Here is a 27,436-nt window from a genome sequence, read left to right on the forward strand (position 1 = left end):
GTTTAATTTGACTTCTGCTTTAATATGTAGGTATCAATTCTTATCCTTTAAACCAAAAGTATAAAAAAAGTCCAGTAGAGCCAATATGAAACTAAAGTCATATCATTGCAATTCAATTTAATGGAAATTAAAGGTAGAGCTAAAATCATTACATTAGATGTCTCTTATCCATTATGTCCTACTTAATTAGTTTCCAAAAACAATGAATTAGACTAATTTGTAAATGCAAAAAGAATCAAGCATATTGTAATTTCACAAGTTGCGGGCAGTTAGTGATGAAATGTTGTGTTACAACATTTTATTAAATTACATATATTAATTTTAGCTGACACTCGTGCAGATGAAAGACTAATTTTAAGGATTATCAAGGATGGTCACCTTATTCAATAGGAACATTTTCTGTTCTACAATTGTAATATATTATACAAGATTTTACAGGTGGAAATGACCCAGTGAGTTTGTTTCTAACTTCCTACCATTGATCTGATCGGAATCAAATCATGTTAGTTTGAGATGTCTACACTCTTCTGAGTTGTGTTTATCTGCTGAGCTCATTGGTTTCTACCGGTTTATTAGAAACTGGATGTTCTTTTCTTTTATTAAATGTCTAAACCGGAATATGCAAGTTTGTATGAATGTGCTGTGCATTTTACAAAATGTTCATATAAATGTCATTCTTTTCTATACTGTTTTATTAAAAAGTAACATGAAACTGAACTAACCGAAAACATAAATGTTATTAGATCAACAGCCTTAAAAGGAAAGGCTGATATAACTTATTTTACACATGGCTCACATCAGTCTAATTGAAAGGCTGCACATTAAACAACTCTTGGACAGGCTTGGATAGAGTGGATGTGGAGAGGATGTTTCCACTAGTGGGAGTGTCTAGGACTAGAGGTCACAGCCTCAGAATAAAAGGACATTCCTTTAGGAAGGAGATGAGGAGGAATTTCTTTAGTCTGTGGAATTCTTTGCCACAGAAGGCTGTGGAGGCCAAGTCTATAGATATTTTTAAAGTAGAGATAGATAGATTCTTGATTAGTACGGGTGTCCAGGCTTATGGGGAGAAGGCATGGGAATGGGGTTAGGAAGGAGAGATAGATCAGCCATGATTGAATGACGGAGTAGACTTGATGGGCTGAATGGCCTAATTATGCTCCTATTACCTTATGGCATAACTTCGTCACCCCTACTCATTTTCTTGAAAGGAATGGTATAGCTATTGAACTTGAATAGGCCAAACCTGCGTCTGTCATTTTGTGGGCTCTGCGGAACTATATTTGCTTCAGTCTTACTCAAGCCCCCTTACTTCACCCCTGTTCCTGTATGTCAATGGGAGCATTGTTGCTTCCTGCACTCATTCAGAACTCAAACATTTCATTATGTTTGCTGTCAATTTCCAACCTTCACACGGTCCAAATCAGAAGTCACAAACATGAGGTACAAGCCTTCAGACAACCACAGAATTTTTGACTACACCTCCTCCCACTCTGTTACTTGGGAGCGTCCAATCCCTTCACCCAGTTTCTCCGTTTTCACTGTATTTTCTTTGACATGACTTTCCATGCATGAAAAAAGTCTTCTTTCATGCTGTGCTGGGGTCAGAGCTGCATCTAATTTATTTCAAACACCTGTCTTCCTGGACAGCAGAAGGATAATGGAACATCTCCAAGTTTGCAGATGACACAAAGCTGGGTGGCAATGTGAGTTGCGAGGAGGAGGCTATGAGGCTGCCGGGTGACTTGGATAGGTTGGGTACATCAGTCACTGAAAGTAAGCGTGCAGGTACAGCAGGCACTGAAGAATGCAAATGGCATGTTGGCCTTCATAGCGAAAGGATTTGATTATAGGAGCAAGGAGGTCCTACTGCAGTTGTACAGGGCACTGGTGAGACCACACCTGGAGTATTGTGTGCAGTTTTGGTCTCCTAATTTGAGGAAGGACATTCTTGCTGGTATTTCTGGATGGACATATCCTTCTGCTGTCATTATCCTCCTGCTGTCCATCCAGTAATACCAGTGTGCTGCAGGAACCCACCCATGGAAGACGGAACCCAGGATGACCAAACAAGAGGATGCTGAAGACGTTGATGGGAGACGCATATGTAGAGACAAAAGAGGACCTTGCCAGCTGTATGGAGGACAGAGATGTGTGGTGCGTCCGTCACCATGCCCGTCGGAAACCAGCATCACTGCGTCGCTAGTGTTTTCAAAGATTTTAATTAATTAATTAAATTAATCAATAAACGGATTTAAAAATGAATGAATTAATTAATAATAAACATTCTTGCTATTGGGGAGTGCAGCGTAGGTTCACCAGGTTAACTCTCGGGATGGCGGGACGGACGTATGATGAAAAAATGTATCGACTGGGCTTATAGTCACTGGAATTGAAAAGGATGAGAAGGGATCTTATAGAAACATATACAATTCTTAAGGGTATTGGACAGGCTAGATGCAGGAAAAATGTTCCCGATGTTGGGGGAGTCCAGAACCAGAGGTCACAGCTTAAGAATAAGGGGTAGGCCATTTAGGATTGAGATGAGGAAAAACTTTTTCACCCAGAGAGTTGTGAATCTGTGGCAGTGGAGGCCAATTCACTGGATGTTTTTAAGAGAGAGTTAGATATGGCTCTTAGGGCTAATGGAATCAAGGGATATGGGGAGAAATCAGGAATGGGGTACTGATTTTGGATGATCATATTGGATGACGGTGCTAGCTAGAGGGGGCAAATGGCCTACTCCTGCACCTATTTTCAATGTTTCTAATGTTTATCCAATCCTCACCTTCCTCCCCACCAGACTCCACATTCAACAAATCATACTTCACAATTTCCATCAATTGAACATCATTCCATCACCAGATACGTATTGCCCTCCCCTTTCAGCACTTCAAAGGAACTGTTCACTTTGTGATGCCTCAGTCCCCACCTACATCCACTGCAACCATTCTGCCTTATAGTACTTCCCCATGCAATTGCTTAAGATACAACAGTTGTCCTTTCACCTCTTCCCTTCCCACCATCCAGGAACGTAAGCAGTTTTTCCAGGAGAAACAATGATCCACTTACAATTGTGCACTGCATTCATTGTTCTCAATGTGGTCTCTACATTGGAGAGAGCAGACAGAGGTGGATGATCTCCTTGAGGAGCAACGGCATTAAGATTTGGTCTTCTTGGAGCCTGTCACTTTAGCACTCCATCGCACTCTGAACCCGTTGTCTGCAGCTTCTCACACTGAACCCGTTGTCTGCAGCGGCCCACAGCCAACTTGCATTGGCATTGACAAGATGGGCCGCAAGGTCTGTATTCTTTCTGCACTGCTCAAAGACTCTACAACACATGGGATCCAGGGCTTTTGTACAAATTTGTTTTGTAGGAGCAGATTATAGGCCTGTGATTAATGGTGTGCCATATGGATCATGCTGGTGCCTCTGTTATTTACATAAAATGACTTAGATGAGAATCTGACTCTATGCATGCGTGATGCAGAACTACAGGGTCATTGGCTACACTTGACAGCCAGAAGTGTTTTTAACCAGGAAGGACTGGTATAAAAAGTGAAGTGGAGGTCCTCTGCTACAAGCCACCAGGAAGCTGGTGGTGGAGAGTTCATGGAACCACAACAAATACTTTGTTTCTTGGCAAACAGAAAAGAGGATTAAAAGCCCACTGAATAAAACAATCTCTTTAATCTCAGCTGCACCATGCTTAGAATATGATTTTGCGAAAATCTCTAAATTCTGACACAAAGTGTGCACTGAATTGGATTTTATTTTGATTGATCTGCTCCATTATGTTCTGCTCTATTGTGCTTTTATTTTTCAACTTTGCTTTTGACTGTTCAATAATTGGTTCATTTTGCTAGGCTGCTTTCTTAATATATTTTGTGAACTGATATACATTGTCACAGTGCACAAAGGTTTCACGTGTCAAAAAAAATGCTGCTTTGGTTTTCTGTAAAGTAAATCTTTCCCTTTTTTCTATATATTCCTATCTGATTTCAGAAAACCAGTTTAAAAAAAAAATGGCTTTGTGCTTGAATCACAGAATCATTACTGAACAGGTGGCAGCCATTCGGCCCTTTGCACCGATGCTATCTTTGGTGGAAAGTCCAATCAGATCCTTTCCTCCTCTCTTTACCATCAGAACCGCATTTTTTTTAAAGGCTTCAAATATTTTTGAAAGTCTGCATAAGCCGTATCGGAAACAGACCATTTCAGATTATAACCACTTGCTGTGTAGAACATAAAAAAGGGTTTCTGCACACATGACCTCTGGATCTTCAATCATTGACTTCTAGAATTTTCTTCTGTAATGGAATGTCAACCACAGCAGCAATGTTAGATGCTTAGAGATATCCCAAAACTCTCTTGATGAATATAGGGGTAAATGGACTAGGGTTCCTCCTCTACTCAGCAATTACTGGCACAGATTAGGCACTTCAGACCAAATTGCCCAAGACGACCAAGATGCCCCATCTACACTAGTTGCACCTACCTGCATTTGACTCATGCCCTTCTAAACTTCTATCCATGTACATGTACAAATGTATTTTAAATGTTTTCGTACCTGCCTCAACTAGCTCCTCTGGCAGCTCGTTCCATATACCTACCACCCTCTTGAATGAAGTTATGATTACACTTGACTGATAACTTTCAATACTTTAATGGTGTGACTAAACATATGAAAGATGTTCCTACATGAAGAAAGTTAATTTGGATGGGGAACTAGTGGGTCTCTACCTCTACCTAAGTGTAAAAAATAGCAAAGATTCTTGAATAGCAGAGAGGATATTGGAGAAATTTTCTAGTTAGAATGATTAAAGATTGAGTAGTCTGCTGGATTTACAGAATTCAGATAAAATGGATAACACTCTATGTACTGCCCAAGATTCATGTATAGTCCAATGGGAATGAAGATGGGCAGAGGTTAAGAAGATGGGTACCTATTCATTACCGTCTAAGTTTTGGTTATGGAAAGCATTATATAACAGATGTCGAAGCAAGAAAGTGAATGGGAAATTAAAAATGAAATGTGATAATAGGTAGCTTTGATTGAGATAGCAGAGAATGGGGAGAGGGGCATGAAAGGAGAAAGAAAACGAAGAAAGGACGTCAGAGAGTAATTTAAACCAAGGGAACAATGTACTCATTGCAACTGTTTAACGTGACAGTGTGAACACTTGCCAGTGATTGCATCCTTTGACAGCTCAGCTCAAGTGAATTTGGCATGTTCCTTGGAAACTTTCTGCTGAATGAATTTAAATCATTCATTGGAAGTGAAACAGTATTTGTAAATGTTGGAGTTATAGTTTTAGAAACAAATTAAGTACAGAAAGGAAAGCGTGCCATAATTTTGCTTCAGTAACCTATGTTTCATTTTAAATTTGCAGAGGCCAACAGCAATTTTTGTTAGCTTTACTGTCTGCTCTGCAGATATTAGTGCATCCACTTAATTTTTCTATTGAATTATGACCTGCTAAATGTATCAAACTCAACTCCAGAGTGTTAATATTTTTGAATTTATGCATACAGGACAGGTGCTAAGATGCATCTTTCAATGTCAGTTTCCCTTTAAGATGTGAGATATTTCTATCAATCTGTATAAAAATGTTTCAGAATGATTGGATATTGTTTGGTAAGACCGCATGAACATTAAGCTATGTCCTTTTGTATATATGTTGAGTATCTCTACACTTATCTCACTGTTAAATTAAGATTATGTGTTTGATATATATGTGGCTCTTGGCTCCAAGTAGAGACCTCACTATCCCCATTCAAATGGATGTGATCAGGTAATAATTCTCTATCTCAAGACAGCACTACTGTAGTCATTGGGATTGACTTTATGCACACATGTTGTCAACTATCCTCTGCTCATTCATTTTTCTGGAGGAAATGCGTTGGTCTAGAAATTCATGTCTTGTCAGTGAAGCTTATCATTGCATTTGGGCTTCAAAAACTATACCACTGAAGTCAATGGAACAACATATCAGAGGCTGAACAGAAGATACCACTGGAACAATCTCTCGTGACTGTCTGGTGATGGATTACTCAGCATCTCGTTTTTATTAAGACTATATGCAGTTTTGTGATGTCTCATTTAATTTGTTTTATAGAAATTTATAGGCATTGTAGGTTTTATAGGTTGACTACTAAAATGTCCTCTCTAACAGCTGACCAAGTGGATGTTATTCAAATGCTCATCCCATTGTAAATCCTAAGATAGATACAAAAAGCCAGAGTAACTTAGCGGAACAGGCAACATCTCTGGAGAGAAGGAATGGGTGACGTTTCGGGTCGAGACCCTTCTTCAGACTAGTTAGGGATAAGGGAAACGAGAGATATAGACGATGATGTAGAGAGATATAGAACAAAGGAAAGAAAGATATGCAAAAAAGTAACGACGATAAAAGAGACAGGCCATTATTAGCTGTTTGTTGGGTGAAAACGAGAAGCTGGTGCGACTTGGGTGGGGGAGGGATAGAAACCGAGGGAATGCCGGGGCTATTTGAAGTTAGAGAAATCAATATTCATACCACTGGGCTGTAAGCTGCCCAGGCAAAAATATAAATCCTGCTCTACTTACAACCTATTAGTTACAGTTATTTTTTTACCCCACTACAGGTTAATTTGACTGACTAAAATGCCACGAGGCTGAATACATTTAAAGACAATAATCCCTTTAACAAAGCATGCAAACACACAAACACAGAAACACCAAGAATAAGTAATAAAAATGGACTGACCTAACCCACCTGAGCTTGGCTCACATTCATCAATGTCCTCATCATCGCTAGGACATTCAGCAGAAGCAACCAACAGATCATCTGTGCTCTGTGGGGAAAAATAAAAACATTTAGAATATATTAATTCCAAATAAAAATACACGTATTCGAAAATATTGCAATATAACATCTGATGATATATTCCATATCTGAGGAAGGATGTGCTGGCTCTGGAGAGGGTCCAGAGAAGGTTTACAAGAATAATTCCAGGGATGAATGGATTAGCATATGATGAGTATTTGACAGCACTGTGCCTGTACTCGCTGGAGTTTAGAAGATTGAGGGGGGACCTCATTGAAACTTACAGAATAATGAAAGGCATAGATGGAGTGGATGTGGAAAGGATGGTTCCACTGGTGGGAGAGTCTAGGACCAGAGGTCATAGCCTCAGAATTAAGGAGCGCTCTTTTATAAAGGTGGTGAGGAGGAACTTCTTTAGTCAGACGATGGTTAAACTGTGGAACTCATTGCCACAAAGGGCTGTGGAGGCCAAGTCAGTGGATATTTTTAAGGCAGAGATAGACAAATTCTTGATTAGAACGGGTGTTAGGGTTATGGGGAGAAGGCAGGAAAATGGGTTTAGGAGGCAGAGATCGGCCATGCTTGAATGGCGGAGTGGACTCAATGGGCCGAATGGCCTAATTCTACTATAACGTGTGAACTTGTGAAAAACAAAAGACAGTCAATGTTTTAAGAACTGTTCAATTATATATATTATGATTAATAGTTAGTATAAGAAAATAACTGCAGATGCTGGTACAAATCGAAGGTATTTATTTTAAAAATGTTGGAGTAACTCAGCAGGTCAGGCAGCATCTCAGGAGAGAAGGAATGGGTGACGTTTCGGGTCGAGACCCTTCTTCAGACTATGATTAATAGTTAAGTCATTACCTCGGTGTTATACCTAAACACATATTTTCTTCAAATTATACGCACAGTACATTTCAGTTTTATTGACGTGGTTTTATAGATGCTTGGAACGTTCAAAAAGTGGCAGTGCAGAAAAAAGTTGTCTATTTTGATTTCTCAAATGACAGAAATGAACAAGAATTTAGACTAATTATTATTAAAAATCAAAAAAGTTTAAAACTGCAGGCCAGCTAGAGATTTAAAATACAGGATGTATGTTTTGCTTTCAAATAAAAGGGCTACACCAGATTTACATTTGAAAACTGAACACTTACAAGCTTTTTCAAAGAGCTCTTTGTCACAAAGAATGCTAGATTGTGTTAATTAAAAACAAACTGGAAGTGACTTGGTAATTAGGAACAATGTCACCTGTATATTGCTAACCTAAAATGCCCACCGAGAGATCATTAGCCGTGTATTTTAAAAGACACCTCAAGCAATTTTACATTTTTTACACGTTAAGTAAACAGTCTAACAGTACATGGCTTTCATCTTAGTTTTATATCTAATATGCAAAACATGCACACATTATTGATGAACACCATCTTCTTACATTGAGTACTGTAAAATTAACTTTTTCTGAAATATTGATTTGTTCTCAAGGGTGTATGGGACAAGTACATATTGCCCTGAAACAGGAAAATAACAATTCATGTAGCTATTTTTAGCAGTGCAAGCCATTTTATGTTACCAGATGAAAATATAGTCAGACAGGGTGGAAACAGGCCTTTCAGCCCAAATTGCCAACACCAAGCAACATGTCCCATATACACCAGGCCCCCGCCCCTCTAAACCTGTCCTATCCATGTACCTACCTAATTATTTCTTAAATTTTGCAATAGTCCCTGCCTCAATTACCTCATCTACAGCTTGTTCGATATCATGATCTGCTATGGCAATTCCAACACACAGGAATGCAAGAAGCTGCAGAGAGAATGGTGGGCACAGCTCGGTTTATCTATGGCACGGCTCTCCCCACCATCAAAAGCATCTACATGAGCTGCTGCTTCAAGAATATGGTAGCTATCATCAAGGATCCACACCATCAAGGCATGCCCTCTTCCTGCTGCTTCCGTTGGGTAGGAGGTATGGGAAGTCTGAAGCCCCACACCATCAGATGCAGCTATTTTCCTACTACTGTCAGGTTCTTGAACTGACTTGCAGAACCATAATTCTACCAAATCGCTCGGGACCACCTCTTGCACCACCGTGGACTGTGATATTTGCAGTCTTTTTGTAGAATTTGTGTGAAATTTATGTAATTTATGTATAAATCTGTTTTTGTACGTTGTCTGAGTCTCTACACCTGTGATGCTGCAAGTAAGATTTGTGCCTGTATCTCGCCACACGCGCCATTAACAATAAACTCGACGATCCATGACTCGCCCCACAATAATTCATCACCCAAGTTACTTTAAGACGTCATTTTATTAGTTACCCACTTACTGGCGTCTGAACCTGCACCTTTCTTGAATTCCATTTTCTGAACTTTTACTGGCATTTTTTTTCTATCACTATGGTCTGCTTACATCTCACCCCCCCACCCCCCTTCATCACTTTCAACTACTAGAATTCCAGCTCTACCATGGGTTTATTGTAGCCCTCTTTCTACATCCTCATCCAACCTTTCATCCGTAACTTGCCCATTGCGTTCTTCATATCTGACCTCCTATCTTCATTGCTACTAATTAGTTCCTACTAAGTAGTTCTTTCCTACTAAAATGCATTTTCCTCACCAGTTTTCCAATCTAAGTCCCTTTTTCTATTATTAGCTTCAAGACATCATCAACAAAAGCTTCAGACGTGCCCAGGGGACTGATCTGCATTTTAATATCCAAAAGTGCAAAATATTGATGTGTGATTTTTAATCAGAGCTTACAATTACGTTTTATTTTGGTGGTAACACCTCATTCATAGCTACATTGCAATAATATTGATCATCTGGACTAGTTAAATCATACCACCAGCAGTGCAGGTTATTCAACTTGTCTCTCTGCTGCGAAGTGCCTATATGGGTTCACATCTGTGGCAATGGGATGGATCTGTCTTCAAATGCAATACCCACTTCCATTTTGAGGTGACTTTAGGTCAGATTGCAAAGTAATATCAATTCACAAATATATAAACTATATCTGAAATTCAATACTAAAGAAAGGGACTTGGATTGAATTCTGTACAATTCAATTTTATTGAATTCTGTACAATTGTTTTCATACTTACAATGCCTATATTCCTTTCACCATAAATCATTAACGGGGCTTTAAAGACAGACTTACAATGGGCTCCATAGGCTGCCTGACCTGCTGAGTTACTCCAGCATTTTGTGTCATTTTGTGTATTGACCAGCAGCATCTGCTGTTCTTGTTTTTTTCAAAATGAAGGAAAACCATTATGCCTCAATCAAATATTTCTGTCGGGCACATGCCCCCAAATTTCACTAGAAGATAAATGTCAGGCTGTCAGTACACTAACCCTTTCAGTGAGTTCTAAAACTGAAAACTGAATTTCTGTACTGCAGGAACTTCCCCTGCAGTAAAAACTGATGGAATATTGAGTTTCTCTGAAACCTATCTTATATATTGAAATATCACTATTTTGCTACAGTCCAAATCTTTGCCCTTTTGTGACAAGGTAAATAACCCTGACATGATTTTGACTGAAGATATAGACACAAAAAGCTGGAGTAACTCAGTGGGACAGGCAACATCTCTGGAGAGAAGGAATGGGTGACGTTTCGGGTTGAGACCCTTCTTCAGACTGGAGAAGGATCTCGACACGAAATGTCACCCATTCCTTCTCTCCAGAGATGCTGCCTGTCCCGCTGAGTTACTCCAGCTTTTTGTGTCTATCTTCGGTTGAAACCAGCATCTGCAGTTCCTTCCTACACATGCTTTGGACTCCGTTTTCTATTCTTTACTGCAGTTTTCGATGGATTTCTTGATGAGTATGCGTTAAAAGTATTTAACCAAGTGCTAGAACGTGCAGAAAAGTGCTAGCATTTATCAGCACTAGTACAGAAATCATCATCTTTCTTGCCACACGTCGATGTGGTTTTGCAACATTACACTTCACATGCAATCCAATAGTGGAGCCTGTTAATTGCAATTATCAAACACTTTCAATAGAGAATCAACTTGTTTAGCAGTGAATGCATTAATTTCAACAGAGAAGATTGACTGAAAGAAACAAAAGTAAATATTAAACAAAAAAATCCCGATTCTACACTGCTGAAAATCAGAAATGAAAACAGAAAATGCTAAAGGCACTCGACAGGCCAGGAAATATATGTGGAAAGAGAAACAAGGTTAACTTTTCATGTTAAAGACTGGAATAAAAGGGTCAGAGCCATTAAAAATGTGTGTGTAAATAAGATATTTAGACAGACACTTAAATAGCCAAAACATTGAAGAATGCAGTCTTAATGGAGACAAATGAGATTATTGTAGTTGGACAAAAAGATCAACGTGGATATGTTACTCAAAAAGGCCACTGCTCTACTGTACAACTCTCTGATACTATCTCGAGTTAGGACGTCCCTGAATAGGGATTTATAGACTGGATTCCTTGATGAGTATGTGTTAAAAGTATTTAAAAAGTAATTTAACCATTGACTGGTTGGGTGAGGTTAGGCAGAAGTAAATGGAAATGGAAAGAGATAAAGGTTAAACAAATTGGATAGATTGGGGATCCGAACAACATTGGTAACAAGTAGCAAGGGGGATGCAGTGGAAGAAGTGGGAAAGTGAGAGTAAACACAAAGATATATTTTTAAAGCAAGACATGCCAGGTAGATGACTGGTATTTTGGGCACACCTGAGACAATTGACTAGATAGGTCCTATCTCCATTAAGTAACTCACAAACAAAATTTATATTGACTTATAGCATATGTATGAATCTTGGAGGTGTAAATGAATGTCAAACATTAAAACATGTTGATATCGGCCTCTATGCATATTGGGAACCCAGAAAGACTTTTGAGATTTGCACACAAAGGCCCTGATTGTATTCAACAATTGGATTTTAGATTAAATTCTTGCATGAAGCACACAAAAAATAGAAATTATACCTAAAATCTTACAGCCCATAGTCCTTGACTGTTGCAACTGGCTGACAAGACCTCTTGCTTTGTGAATGGATCTGGATTAGACCCCTGTCCATTGTCCCTGTGCTTGTCAGGCCTCACTGCAAATGACTTATCCATTTACCTGTACAGTTCCTTCTGAAAGGATCATATCAGGTAACTCCATCTTTGCAAGGCCCATGGTGAATACACTCAATTTGCTTTTGATTGAAAATTATGTCCATAAATCTTTCATGTAAAATTTATAAACCACAACTACTAGAAAAACACCCTTAGCTGTCTGAAGAAGGGTCTCGACCCGAAACGTCACCCATTCCTTCTCTCCTGAGATGCTGCCTGACCTGCTGAGTTACTCCAGCATTTTGTGAATAAATACCTTCGATTTGTACCAGCATCTGCAGTTATATTCTTACACCTAGCTATTTGTCTGTTCATCAGAGCTGTCTCACACCATTTATCTCATTCCCTCGCTAAAACAGTGGAAGATAACCAACTTTTTGGACAAACAAATGTACTTCATATATTAAAGATCCCACATCTTAGAATTGAAACAAAGAGCTTGTCCTTCCTCATTCTTAATTCTAAATGCTTTATTCCTCACATTTTCTGAACTTGTGATATAAAAACTTTGATATAAGCTTGACAGTGAGGGTACTTCTCAGGATTCAATTTTTTTTGCATTTGTAGGAAATACACGTGAAAGAGAAATTTATCTTTGGTTGTTGTTGCTCATTGCTTGACAAAAAATTAGCCACCAGTTGTAGTCACTGCCACAGTCAAATGCATAGAGATTGTACATTTGATGTGTCGGAAGGAGCTGCAGATGCTGGTTTACATCAAAGCTAGTCACAAAATGCTGGAGTAACTCAACAGTTCAGGCAGCATCTCTGGAGAGAAGAAATAGGCGCCTTTTTGGCCAGAGACCCTTCTTCAGACTCGGTCAAACTTCAGTCTGAAGAAGTGTCTCGACCCAAAAAGTCACCTATTCCTTTTCTCTGTTGATGCTGCCTGACCTGTTAAGATAACCCAGCGTTTTGTGTCTATCTTCATTGTACATTTGATTACAGGTACGTTTTGTGCTACTCTTTGAGGCTTCCATGTTCAGTTGCTATGCTCTAACTATTGTATTCCCTCAATATTCCCTGTCTTTCTTCCTCCTTTAAGATGCTCCTTAAAGATTATTAATAAAACATTTGCATATTGGTCTCAATGTGATATTCAGTTGATGTCAAGATGGCCGGGAATTGTGACTGGAATTGATCTAGATGTATGTGCCAGTGCTTCGTTATGAAACTACTTAATGCAAGGAATGTATCTCAAATGTTTTTATTCAAAACACAGTATCTACATTGAGAATAAACATTTTAAGCACAGCAAATTGATGGAAAGCATCAATAATACCAAATATACAGGAACTGGAGCAATATCTTAAAAGTTGTTTCAATTGTCATTCAATGTCCACACTCTTTCTTTGTGCTATCTCAAGCCACTGGAAAGATTCCTTTGATTAAGACTGATATCAGTTTCTTTATTCACTATTAACCTGTCCACTGGTGCTCAGTTGTGGTTCACAAGCATTGTTGTTGTACAGCTCAGGAATGTTAGCACCAGATCTTATTGAACTAGATTATTAAAAGAGATTATTTTTCTTACGAATCTTATCAATGAATGGCACCTTTATCAACAGAAAGCTCATCTGTTACAAATGCACCAAAGTATTAACAAAACAAAAACCTAAGGAGAAAATCCCATCAGCAAAAAGCTGGCAGATGTGAAAAAGAATCAAAAAGCTATTCACGTGTAGGAAACATGATCAAATTTCATTTTGAACGAATAGATTAACTGACCAATTTTCCAGCCAAAACTGTGTAATATCAATTGAATTTACTATATATGAAGGTGATCTATATGACTAGTTGTTGAAACAGCTGAACAGAGGAATTCAAATATGTCACATAAATCAATTGCAATCTTTTGATTTGCTTTCCCTGGTATTTATCACTTTCCTCACATTAAAATGACTGCATGGCTTTTTAGGAAAGGGTTCAATTGTAAATAGTAACTTTGTTGCAGCCTGCAAGCCTCATCACTTCACTATTAATAAGCTGTGATACAGGCAGACAATGAGTTATGAATGCCTAAAACCACAACTGCTTCCATTATTTCAAAGAAAATGAAAGTGAAAATGAGGGAAAGGAGGACATTATTGTTAATAGAATGATCAATATTTTACAAAATTAATATCTTTCTCGTTTCAAGCTGATATGATGAGTGAGCTGGATCTAATGATTTAAATAATAGGAGCCTCTGAATTACACCAGCTTTCTAGACTTCGGATTGTATGGTCTAATGTGGCTCTTCATTGCCATCCGTAAGAAATGTCAGCCCCAGCAGCATCAGCATAAATATGAATGGAGACTGAGTACAGATTCTGGCAAACTAGGCCAATAATTTGTGTTCACTTTTGTGGGTTTTAACCAGAATGACTGGTGAAGGGAAATTTCAAGAGGTTACCTTTACTGAATCAATGTGATGCATTACTAAGTTAGCATTGAATAACATCACGATCTTATCTTTACAAATCCCCATTATTTCACCCTATCAGAGGAATTCCATTGTTCCACCCATCGCCCTCCCCCACTTTCTTCACAACCTAGATTAACTTGCTTTTCTCTGTCTCTGTTCTAATGCAGGTACCCACTCACAGATGCAGTCTGGTCTGCTGATTATTTCTATTGTTGCATAAAAGAAACTTTAGCCTACATCAGGCCCTTCCTTACATTGATTTTCTTTTGGTGATGTTGGAAATAATTCACCTTTAACTGGAGGCAATAAATGTTTGGACAAGTTTCAGCCATGGATTAATCTTATCTCCAGTCATAGTTTAATTGAAACATGATGCATTTAATACATCTGACCAAAATTTCTGCCCAAATATAATTATATAATCAAAAATTCCCTGAATGTGTGACAGACTCTGCTTCATTTCTATCTCTGTGTTCATTTGTAGTGTGGAATAATCATTATTGACAAAAGATCCACATTGATAAAAACAAGTGCTGGATAAACTCAGTGGTTCCAGGCAGCATTCATGGAGGGAAATGGACATAAAATGTTTTGGCTTGGAACCCTTTCTCAGACTGATGGATTTGGGAGGACAAAGCTAGAAAGAGAGGTAGGGGTGGGGCATTTTCCTCCACCAACCAATGCACTTTGTCCACCCAGAGAACTTCTCCCCCCCCCCCCCCCCCCCTCCTTCATCAGTCTGATGAAAGGTCCTGACCTGAAGAATAATCTGTCCCTTTCCCCCCAGAGATGCTGCCTGACCCATTGAGTTCTCCATCACTTTGTTTTTTTTGCTCAAGATTCTAGCATCCAGTCTCTTGTGAATCTCTCTTCTCTCTTATTTAGGGGGAGCTACTTTACCTCAAGGAAATTTTCAACTGAGAAATAGTAATAATCGTTAAATAGATCGAGCAAAGTGGAGACAGTATTTAGAATAGGACATGAACTAGAAACATAGAAACATAGAAAAATAGGTGCAGGAATAGGACATTCGGCCCTTCGAGCCAGCACCGCCATTCAATATGATCATGGCTGATCATCTAAAATCAGTATTCCGTTCCAGATTTTTCCCCATATCCCTTGATTCCCTTAGCCCTAAGAGCTAAATCTAACTCTCTCATGAAAACTGTTGCCTCTACCATAGGAATTACTGTGTTAAAATTATACAGATTTTTAAAATGAATGATCATAATCCTTTCATTAAGTTTCAACCTCAACTTTTACCTCCAAACAAAATTAATGAGCATAAACTTGCACTGTTTTAAATACAAATCTCTATATATTTAGTGTATCAAAAATGAAAATAATTATTTAATTGAACTACCATTCCGCACAATCTTTTATTAAAAAATGAGACCAAATGAGGCACCATTTTCATTTTCAAATCAGGGCACTGATATTTTTACAAAACATTATTGACCACATAAAAACTTAATAAAGCTCACCCGAGAAAATGTAGTTGTAAATAAGCCACAAAGCTGTTTAGGGACAATGCCAACTACAATGTGTATGAGAAAATATCAAATCTCTATCAATAACGCAACACATCTATATACTAAAACTCTTGTTTGTTTGTTTGTTTGTTCCTGAACTACAGCCAAATCGGTACACAATAGTGCAACAATTTTAGGCCCACCTTATTCACCCTCATCCCTTTGGTCCTAATGGAAGAAGTTTCATTGAAATCGGTGTTATATTTTTAAGGTTATTCACATTTTAAAGTTTAAATCTATCTCCTTGGGAGGGAGGTTAAGGGGAGTTGAGGGGGATGGAGTGGGGGGAGGGAAAGGGCGGAAGGGGAGGAGGGAGGGGGAGGGGAGGAGGAAGGGGGAGAGGGGGAGCAGGGAGGGAGGGAGGGGAGGGGGGAATGGGGGAGGGGAGGGGGGAGTGGGGGATGAGAGGGTGCTGCACCAATGCAGGAGAGGTTTGGGCCCAACGGGTCCACGGTCTAGTATCTTTTAAAGGCAGACACGGCTGTTACCATGAAATTTTAAAAGATATTTGTGGAGTTGGCTTTGGTGATTTGTAATTTGCATTCAATCTCAGACCCACAAAACTGTAATGATCTGAATGTAAGGACTACAGCTGTACTACAAATCACCAACATATCTTCCGAGATGACCTGCTAGATATCGCTGCCATCATATTTACTAAGATTAAACATCACAGCAGTCATAGGCACTGAACAAATAAGGAGACACATCATTCATTAAATTCAACCGCTAGTATTTCAAGACCACTAAAATGAAAACTCAAAGACATTTGTTATTATTACAAAAGTGCTGTTGTAAGGTAAATGAAGAACAGAGGCAAAAGGAGACTTGAGTTAATTTATAAGAAAATAACTGCAGATGCTGGTACAAATCGATTTATTCACAAAATGCTGGAGTAACTCAGCAGGTCAGGCAGCATCTCGGGAGAGAAGGAATGGGTGACGTTTCGGGTCGAGACCCTTCTTCAGACTGATGTCGGGGGTCGGTCGAGACCCTTCTTCAGACTGATGTCGGGGGTTAATTTAGATGCGTTCTCCATTTTGATATTTTCTTGTTTCAATATCTGGCTAATTTAAAATATATATTTTCTACTAATCTTGGTTGGTTAACTCGAGAGTACCTTATGATACAACACAGGCAGGTCCCTTTCAGCTAATATCAAATGTTAAGTGTATCCCCAGTAAATATCCCAATAACCGCTGAAACAAAATGCTACATAGAACCAGTGAATAAATATAGACTGAAGCAATGTCATTTTCAAGCACTTAGTATGTCAGGAAAGGTAAACGTACTGCCAAGAAATAAAATCGGTCTGTAAATGTCAGGAGGCATCTTCAAGCATAACATGTATAATGTCTTTACATGCAAGCTTAGGAGTTCTGCATTTGTATGGGAATTTTGAATGCGCACAGAAATGCCAGCAGTTCTGTATGGAGCTGCTGGCATTTCCCAGCAGATTCTGGTTCATGGGATATCGACAGATTTAACTGAAGGGTCAGAGTTTCTTCATTGTGCTGACATCCTCTCTGCAAGTTCAAACTTGAGGAATGACCCATTGCATGAAATATCTGAGTCGGGGATCCGCACAAGAGGCTTTCATAATTGGGGTTTTCCAGAGAACATGACTTCGAAGCTCTGTTCCTTGGCAAATGAAGGCACAGTTGTCAATAGGGGATGGCAGGAGTGCAAATATCTCAGTAGGTTTAAGAGCAATTGCAAATAGGGTGAAATGACACCCAACTTAAAAAACAATAATGAGAATTTAAAAATAGAGGTACAGCTCAGTTGGGAATCAACAAGCAGAGTGGTGATGATTGAACATAACTTGATGCAGCTTCGGACCCAGGCAGTAGCGTTTTGGAACACTCCAAGTTCACAGAGAATGGAACACAAAAGGCAATCCAGAAATCCAATGGAAAAATTAATAGGTAACAAAGATGTAGATGAGCATTTCATCTGTTGGCCACTGTGGCTGGAGCTGAAGCAGGTGATTTTATGGAAGTCTAAATAGACATTCTTAGCAATGGTGCAAAGCTTAACATAGAGTCAAGCATACCACCAATATTGCACACAGTCTGGATTGGATCAAAGCTGTTGCCAAGATACTGGGGTAATGTCATAGTGTTTGAGACAGTGACAAAAATATGGCTCTGATATCAACACTTGTTTAATGGATTATGTTAATTCAGGACTGATATCGGACAATTGAAGAGTGTAGAAAAGTTAGGAAAGATGTATGTGAGGTTGTGATCAAGTTCCCTGTGGTTAACAGTTTTGATTTACTGCAGTTTACCTACCATTGCAACAGATCCACAACAAATGCCATATCCCTGATCCTGCACATCCTGGAACATCTTTAATACAAGGACACAGACATCAGACTTCTATTTATTGACTATAGCTCTGTCTTCAACACCATAATCCCAGCCTAACTCATCACAAAACTCCAAGACATAATAGTCAGCACCACCTCTGCTATGGACTCTTGACTTCCTGAACCAGAGACAAAAAAAAGTGAAGTAGGCGACAAAATATCCACCACAGTCATTCTCAACAATGGTGCCTCGCAAGGATGCATTCTCAGCCCTATACTATATTCCTGATACACTCATGACTGTGCAGCCAAATTCTGCTCTAACTCCATCTACAAGTTTGCCCATGACACCACAGTAGTGGACAGGATCTCGAACAATGAAGAGATGGAGTACAGGAAGAAGACAGAAAGCTTAAGACAAGACAGCAGCCTCTCTCCCAGGGTCAGCAAGATGAAGGAGCTAGTTATTGACTTTAGGTAGCCAGGTTACGTACACGCCCCAATCAGCATGAACAAAGCCGAAGTAGAGATAGCCGAGACCTTCAGGTTCCCTGACGTAAATATCACCAACATTTTGTCCTGGACCAACCACATTGCTGCTAAAGCCAAGGAAGCAACCTACGCCTCTATTTTCTCAGAAGACTAAGGAAATGCGGCATGTCTCCAACGACTCTTACCAACTTCTACAGATGCACCATAGAAAGCATCCTATTGGGATGCATCACAGCTTGGTTTGGCAACATATCTACCAAAGACTCCAAGAAATTGCAGAGATGTGGATGCGGCCTAGTCCATCATGCTGATCACCATCGAGTCCATCTATACCTCATGTTGCCTGCCAACATAATCAATGGCCCTTTTTCACCCTGGTCATTACCTCCTCTTCTCTTTTCCATTGGGTAGAAGATACAAAAGCTTGAAAGCATGTACCAATAGATTTTTAAAAACTTCCTCTCCGCAGTTACTAGATGACTGAACAGTCATCCCATTAGCTAGGTCGTAGTCCCGATCCTCCAATCTGTCCTTTGGCAGACCTTGGACATTTTCTCTGTAACTGTGACAGTGACACAATAATGCTGTTAATGCTCTGGTAATTCTCTCTTTGCGCAGCCTGTTGTACTTGTGTATGGCTTGATGGTTCTCATGTACAGTATGATTTGATAGTGTTGCACTCAAACAAAGCTTTTCATCATCCCAGTGCACATAACATTAATAAACCAATATCAACGTCCATATAATTTTGTTGACAGGAAGTATAGAGATGAGAAACAGAGAGAAACCAATGATTAGAATATTTGCCGGACAAAGCAAAATACTGATTTTAACATCGGGTCTTATCAACACAAAGTAATGATGTCAGCTTTCAAGACCAAATGAGTGCTGGTGTTTCTTTTGTTTTTTTGGTATTATTGTTGTTATTCTTATAAAATATACAGTCTAGTTATTAACCTGTTGTCTGAATTGAAAATAAACTCCAAAGGACACAACACAAACAATTCAATTTCTTTAGTTTTACACATTTCAAGAAAACTCTACCTTGGGAATGACTAAGTAGTGAAATAAGGTTGAATATAAATATGAATAATCTGCAATGTATAAGAATAGTCTGGTTGCAACATTAGGTAATAGTTTTGATGAAATTCAAAAACCGATTAGTATTCTCTCATGGTTAAAATATTGTTTGCAGTGGCAGAGGGCCAAGGTTATTTCAAATAATACAAATCTTCACATTAAGGCATTGAAGTCTCATCACAAAGCTCCATTTAATGATTTTAATTAATTTCATTATAGAAAGCCTAAAAATTCTGTCTGTCATTTGTATTAAAAAAATAGAAGAAATAAGATGGTGTATGAGTAATATCTAATTAAAAAAACTATTATTCTTTTGTTGAGTGCAATGGGCCAAAAAATCATACCTCTACAATTTTATATCGTAAATCAATTTCTCTATTGTGCTTAAAAATTGTTCATTCCACACACCATGTGTTTGGAACAGCTCCCACAGATGTGCCCTCAAATTTCTAGCCTTTGGATCCACAGAGTTTAGCCAAGTTTCACGGTGCTATCGCGCAAGTGGTGTGTGAAGTCAAACTGCAAAATAGTTGTTACACTTTGACCTCACAGAATGAGAGTCGGCTGTACTTGTCTTACAGAATCATTTTTTCAGCAGGACATCTGTGCATGTGGTACAGCTGTGGAGATTCTGGGATGGAAAAAATTGCACACTTATTTGGAATGAAGATGAAGGACAATCCAAGGTCTGTGATATTATTCTCTCCTATAGTGTTTCCTTAACCTTTTAGCTTGAATTGTCACCAAATCAGACATAGCCTAATCATTTAAATGGAGAAGAAAATGTAAAATGAAAAAGTAAGAAGCAGATACAATAATTGTATAACTGCTGAAAATAAACAGAAGGGATGCTGGATCTGTACATTTATCAATATCTGCAGACAAAGCACATAGAAACATAGAAAATAGGTGCAGGGGGAGGCCATTTGGCCCTTCGAGCCAGCACCGCCATACATTGTGATCATGGCTGATCATCTACAATCAATAACCTGTGCCTTCTCCCCATACCCCTTGATTCCCCTAGCCCCTAGAGCTCTATCTAACTCTCTTTCAAATTCATCCAGTGAATTGGCCTCCACTGCCTTTCTGTGGCAGAGAATTCCAGAAATTCACAACTCTCTGGGTGAAAATGTTTCTTCTCACCTCAGTTTTAAATGGCCTTCGCTTTATTTTTAGACTGTGTTCCCTGGTTCTGGACTCCCCCAACATTGGGAACATTTTTCCTGCATCTAGCTTGTCTAGTCCTTTTATAATTTTATATGTCTCTATAAGATCCCCTCTCACCCTTCTAAACTCCAGTGATTACAAGCCCAGTCTTTCCAATCTTTCCTCATATGACAGTCCCTCCATCCCAGGGATTCACCTCGTGAACCTACGCTGCACTGTCTCAATAGCAAAGACATCCTTTCTCAAATTAGGAGACCAAAACTGCACACAATACTCCAGAAGTGGTCTCACCAAGGCCCTAAACAACTGCAGAAGGACTTCTTTGCTCCTGTACTCAAATCCTCTCATTATGAAGGCTTTCTTCACTGCCTGCTGTACCTGCACGCTTACTTTCAGTGACTGGTGTACAAGGACACCAAGGTCTCGTTACACTAACCTGCCTCCTTATTTTTGATGCCAAAGTGGATAACTCACATTTATCTACATTATACTGCATCTGCCATGCATCTGCCCACTCACTCAACCTGTCCAAGTCACCCTGCATCCTTCTAACATCCTCTTTGCAGTTCACACCGCCACCCAGCTTTGTGTCATCTGCAAACTTGCTAGTGTTACTTCTAATTCCATCATCCAAATCATTAATATATATTGCAAATAGTTGCGGCCCCAGCACCGATCCTTGCGGCACTCCACTCTCCACTGCCTGCCATTCTGTAAAGGACCCGTTTATTCCTACTCTTTGCTTCCTGTCTGCCAACCAATTCTCTATCCATGTCAATACTCTACCCCCAATACCATGTGTTCTAATTTTGCTCACCAACCTCCCATGTGGGACCTTATCAAAGGCTTTCTGAACGTCTAGATACACTACATCCACTGGCTCTCCTTCATCCATTTTACTTATCACATCCTCAAAAAAATCCAGAAAAATGGTGGTGCTGGCTCGAAGGGCCAAATGGCCTACTCCTGCACCTATTTTTTCTATGAATGCCATTGAGTATTTTCTACCAGGATACAGATTTTTTTCCTGAAAAAAACTATTTAAATTCATCTTACGAAATAAAGAAGATATTATATTTGATGAATCCAAAGTTGCTGAGAAAAAGTAGGGATAGAATTATAAATGTAGTCTGTGTCAATGGTACTTAAGTGGAGCTGGCAAAGAGGTTCAGGTCCCTAGGTATAAAGATCTCCTGCAATTTGTCCTGATCCAACCACACTGTCCCTATGGAAACATAATAATGCCTCTATTTCCTCAGAAGACTAAGGAAATGCTGCATGTTTCCAAGGACTCACTAATCCAAAGAAAGCTCACCAGTGTCTCTAATGCAATCATAACGAAAGCTCATCAACATCTCTTCTTCTTTAGAAGATTGAGGAGGTTTGGTATGTTCCTGAATATACTCCACTGAACCTTTCCATGGGAAAGAACATCAGGTAACTTGAATGCCCAGGAATAAAGGAGATTGCAGGAAATTATAGTCATTGCTAGCCCATCATGGACACTGACCTCCCATAAGATATCTCCAGAAGATATCTCCAAAAAGCTAATATCATCAAACACCCATACCACCCTGTCCACGGTCTCATCTCACTTCTACCATTGGGAAGAAGGTACAGGAACTTGTAAATCATGAGCTTCAGAATTGCTTCTTCCGAGCAACCTTCAGACTTGTGAACATACTGCACAATGCTAACTGCAGCCCCACTCTACATACTTTGGTTTTGCACTATTATGGACTGGTTACCTAGTATTACCAATTATTAATTTATTATATTATACATTATTGTGCATTTATCTGTATGTTATTGCATTAGCTGTAAAGCTGCAGCAAGTAACATTTTAATTATTCTGTTGCCAGTACATATGACAATCGAACATTCATGACTCTTGACAATATGTACAGATGCACTGCAGAAAACATTCTATACGGATGGATTAAAACCTGGTTTGGCCACTGTTTTGCTCAAGATCGCAAGAATTTGCAGAGCTATGAATGCACCCCAGTTCATCTCCCAAACCAGCCTCCCTCCCATCAACTCTCTCTACATTTCACGCTGCCTTGTGAAAGCAGCCAACAGAATCAAGGACCATTCACACATCAGGCATTTTCTCTTCTCCATACTCCCATTGGGTAAATGGTACAAAAGCTTGAAAGTATGTGGCATCAGATTCAAGATCAGCTTCTTCCCTGCTGCTATCAAGCAATTGAATGGTCATCTCATAGGCCACCGATAAATTCCCGATCTCCCCATCTACCTCAATGCTGCCGTTGCACATATTTTAATCTGCACTTTCCCTGTAGTTGTAGCACTATATTTACACTCTGTATCCTTTCTCTTTTTGCATGACCTGTTGAACTCATATATGGCATGATTTGCCGAAACTGTGTAAAACAAAGATTTTTTCACTGTTTCTTGGTACATGTGACAATAATAAACCAATAAAGATAAACACAAATAGACTATAGACAATAGGTGCAGGAGTAGGCCATTCGGCCCTTCGAGCCAGCACAACCATTCAATGTGATCATGGCTGATCATTCACAATCAGTACCCCATTCCTGCCTTCTCCCTATACCCCCTGACTCCGCTATCTTTAAGAGCTCTATCTAGCTCTCTCTTGAAAGCATCCAGAGAATTGGCCTCCACTGCCTCCTGAGGCAGAGAATTCCACAGATTTACAACTCTCTGATTGAAAAAGGTTTTCCTCATCTCTGTTCTAAAAGGCCTAACCCATATTCTTAAACTGTGGTCCCTAGTTCTGGACTCCCCCAACATTGGGAACATGTTTCCTGCCTCTAACGTGTTCAATCCCTTAATAATCTTATATGTTTCAATAAAATCCCCTCTCATCCTTCTAAATTCCAGTGTATACAAGCCGAGTCGCTCCAGTCTTGCAGTAACTGGAGTAACTCAGTGGGACAGGCAACATCTCTGGAGTGAAGGAATGGGTGACGTTTCAGGTTGAGACCCATCTTCAGACTGGTTAGGGATAAGGGAAATAAGAGATATAGACAGTGATGTGGAGAGATAAAGAACAATGAATGAAAAATATGCAAAAAAGTAACGATGATAAAGGAAACAGGCCTTTGTTAGATGTTTGTAGGGTGAAAATGAGAAGCTAGTGCGACTTGGGTGGGGGAGGGTTAGAGAGAGCGGGAATGCCAGGGCTACCTGAAGTGAGAGAACCAATACTACGACCAATAGAAGCCCTGGGCGTATTCTTGCAAACATTAACAGATTCAAAAGTGGTGCCTGAGAATAGAATAGTGGAAAGTACAAATTAACAGTTTACAAAAGGCATAGGGATAAACCTCAGTAGTGGGAAAAGTTTTGGAAACATTAAACAGGGACAGGGATAAGTAGTCATTTGGACAAGCTTGAATTATTAGAGAAAATCAGCATGATCTATTAAACCCAAATTGTGTCTGCCTAACTTGACAGTTTTCTTATGAAGTAACAGAGAAGTTTGACAAGGGCAGTGTAATTAGTGTGATGTACATGGATTTGAAAGGCATTTGATAAAGTGCCACATCAAGATTGAAGCCCGTCAGATAAAAGAGATTGAGAAAATTGGCCAAATGTCAAGAAATAGTGCAGCAGGGGTGAAAAATTGTTTTTCAGAGTGAACATAAATGTTCAGTAGTGCTCTCCACAGACATTGATGAGACTATTGCTGTTCTTAAGGTACATTAATGATTTGAACTTGGGTGTTAGGAGCACAATTTTCAAATTTACGGATGACATAAAACTTGGATGAGTTCTGCACCATGAGGATTATAGAAATAGATTTCAAAGGAATATATTTTGATTGATGAAATGTACAGAGAGATGGGAAGTGAAATTTAATGCTAACAAGCATTACATTTCCATGCTGCATCTCCAAACTAAAGTAAAAGGTGCAAAGAGTTGCCTTTGTTAGACTGAATGAGATGACCAATAGAGTGTATGATACCAAATCGGGAACAAGAAGCAACAGAGACAGGGGTATATGTGCACAGAGCCAGTGGCACTGAAAGTAGCTATACAGAGTACTGGACATAACTAGAGGGAGAGATTAGAAGAACAAGGAGGTCATGATGAGCCTTGATAACACAACGGCTCACCAACAATTGATGTTTTATGTGTATCGTTGGTAGCCAAGTTTTAAGAAAAATGTGAGTTCTTTCGGAAGGATGCCAAAAATATTTACTAAAATGATTCCAAGTTTATGGAACACTAGCCATGGAAAGACTGGGCAAGCTGGAGTAATCTCCTTTGAAGAGAGGATGATGTGAGGGGATCTGACAGAGGTATTTATACCATGAAGATGCAGACAGAGTTGTTAGAGACACATTGTCTTAATTTGTGTAAGCTTTGAGAATAGGAGACACAAAATAAAAATGATTGCCAAGGGAACCAAAAGTAAAATGAGTAACACCTTTTTGACAATGTTAGGTATGCAATGCACACCAGTGGTAGTCATGGAGCCAGAATTCATGCCTTCAAATGAGAGCTGGATAAATATCTGTTCAGTTTAGTTTATTGTCACATGAGGTACAGTGCAAAGCTTTTGTTGCATGCTAACCAGTCAGCAGAAAGACTGTTGCGTGCTAACGAGTCAACATGGTTATAATCAATCCATTTACAGTATAGATACATGATAAGGGAATAACGTTTAGTACAAGGTAAAGTGCAGCAAAGTCTGATCAAGGATAGTCTGAGAGTCAACAAAGAGGTAGATAGTAATTTGCAGATAATTTGCAGTTCAATGGGATAAGGAAGAGTGAATGAGACTAACATAATATCTCTTACATAGAGCCCATACCCAATGGATAGAATAGCTCCTTCCATGTAGTAATGATTCTGTGATTTTATCAGAAAACAATATTTTAAATTTCTGTGTTCAAAGTGCTTTCCGGTTTGCATTGCAGTGTTCCATATTAGTAACACTGTTAAACAAAATAGCATGTCATGATTCTATATATATTATTCATAGATTTAAAAAAAATATTTCCAGTAAAGATTTCATGGTGGCAAGAAAATGTTGATCGTGTCTCTCGGTATTTTGAAACTGGTTAATGTGATTTACTTTGCAATTAAGGATTCTTGCTAAATGTTTTCATACAATGATTGTAAATTTATCATTTCTGAAAATGCATGATCGAATGTTGTAAACTATAATGAAATACACTATTCCATGAACCGCATGTGATGACAAATGGTTTTCTTGCCCCTCAGAGCATTACAAAAAATTGTTAAACAAACACTTTTTCATTATATCAGTAATTTTTAAGGCAATCTTTCTTCGGGTCGGCCCTGCTGATGATGGATTTTTGAATTGGGGCATGTAGATGGGCTATTGCATGCTAGCCAATCGTAGTGCTTGTTAGTAGTAGTTACGCCTAGTACGTTGGAAAGCTTCGCTGGCGGAGTTGATGCCGAAGGGGAACCTCAGAAATTTGAAACGGCCAAAGGGTGTGGCGAAAGTAGTGAGGTTGGATGAGTCCGGGTCAAATGGAATCTGCCGAAAGGAGCCTTTGGCATCCAGAACGGAAAACACTGCTGCGTTACCAATCTGTGCAGCGACATCTTCTGTGGTTCGCATACGGTAGTGGGGGCACTTGATAGCAGTATTAAGATCTCTGGGATGTAGATGGGCTATTGCATGTATTGCAGTATACACTGGAATTTAGAAGGATGAGAGGAGATCTTATCGAAACGTATAAGATTATTAAGGGGTTGGACACGTTAGAGGCAGGAAACATGTTCCTAATGTTGGGGGAGTCCAGAACAAGGGGCCACAGTTTAAGAATAAGGGGTAGGCCATTTAGAACGAAGATGAGGAAAAACTTTTTCAGTCAGAGAGTTGTGAATCTGTGGAATTCTCTGCCTCAGAAGGCAGTGGAGGCCAATTCTCTAAATGCATTCAAGAGAGAGCTGGATAGAGCTCTTAAGGATAGCGGAGTCAGGAGGTATGGGGAGAAGGCAGGAACAGGGTACTGATTAAGAATGATCAGCCATGATCACATTGAATGGCGGTGCTGGCTCGAAGGGCAGAATGGCCTACTCCTGCATCTATTGTCTAGCCAATCGTTGTGCTTGTTAGTAGTAGTCCCGCCTAGTACGTGCTTTATAATATTAAGAACTCGCCTACGTCAGGCAGTAGATGTAGCAGCTCGGAGCTGTAATGTACTGCATGTAACAAAGTACTTAAGTACATGCTAAGATACAACGCATCATTTTATTGAAGCACTTACAGCATAGGACCTGCAGTACATTACAGCTCCGAGCTGCTACATCTACTGCCTGACATAGGCGAGTTCTTAATATTATAAAGCACGTACTAGGTGGGAATACTACTAACAAGCACTACGATTGGCTAGCATGCAATAGCCCATCGACAGGGGAAATGATTATTTGGTATTTTAATCCAATTGTAACATAATATAGCATGCTATTTCTATACACTGAATAAACACGTTGTTTCCCATCACTGGCTCTGTAAAAGACAGGGTGACAGACCCACAGAGGGTGGAAAGAATGTGGCCATGATTGGT

At 39.3% G+C, this 27,436-nt stretch overlaps 1 protein-coding gene across 30 annotated transcripts in view; it reads right to left on the reverse strand.

Moving 5' to 3' along the window:
- Positions 1-27,436, reverse strand: part of nrxn1a (neurexin 1a) — a 1,341,442-nt gene that overhangs the window by 13,601 nt on the left and 1,300,405 nt on the right. For 29 of the 30 annotated variants that reach the window (XM_078404791.1, XM_078404790.1, XM_078404793.1 and 26 more), the window contains one exon: positions 6,753-6,840. In XM_078404791.1, the coding sequence (XP_078260917.1) occupies positions 6,753-6,840 (88 nt within the window). The remainder of the gene's footprint in view (positions 1-6,752; positions 6,841-27,436) is intronic. The other variant, XM_078404797.1, reaches the window with a different exon arrangement.

Source organism: Rhinoraja longicauda, chromosome 9 (genome assembly GCF_053455715.1).
Source record: "Rhinoraja longicauda isolate Sanriku21f chromosome 9, sRhiLon1.1, whole genome shotgun sequence".
Taxonomy (NCBI): domain Eukaryota; kingdom Metazoa; phylum Chordata; class Chondrichthyes; order Rajiformes; family Arhynchobatidae; genus Rhinoraja; species Rhinoraja longicauda.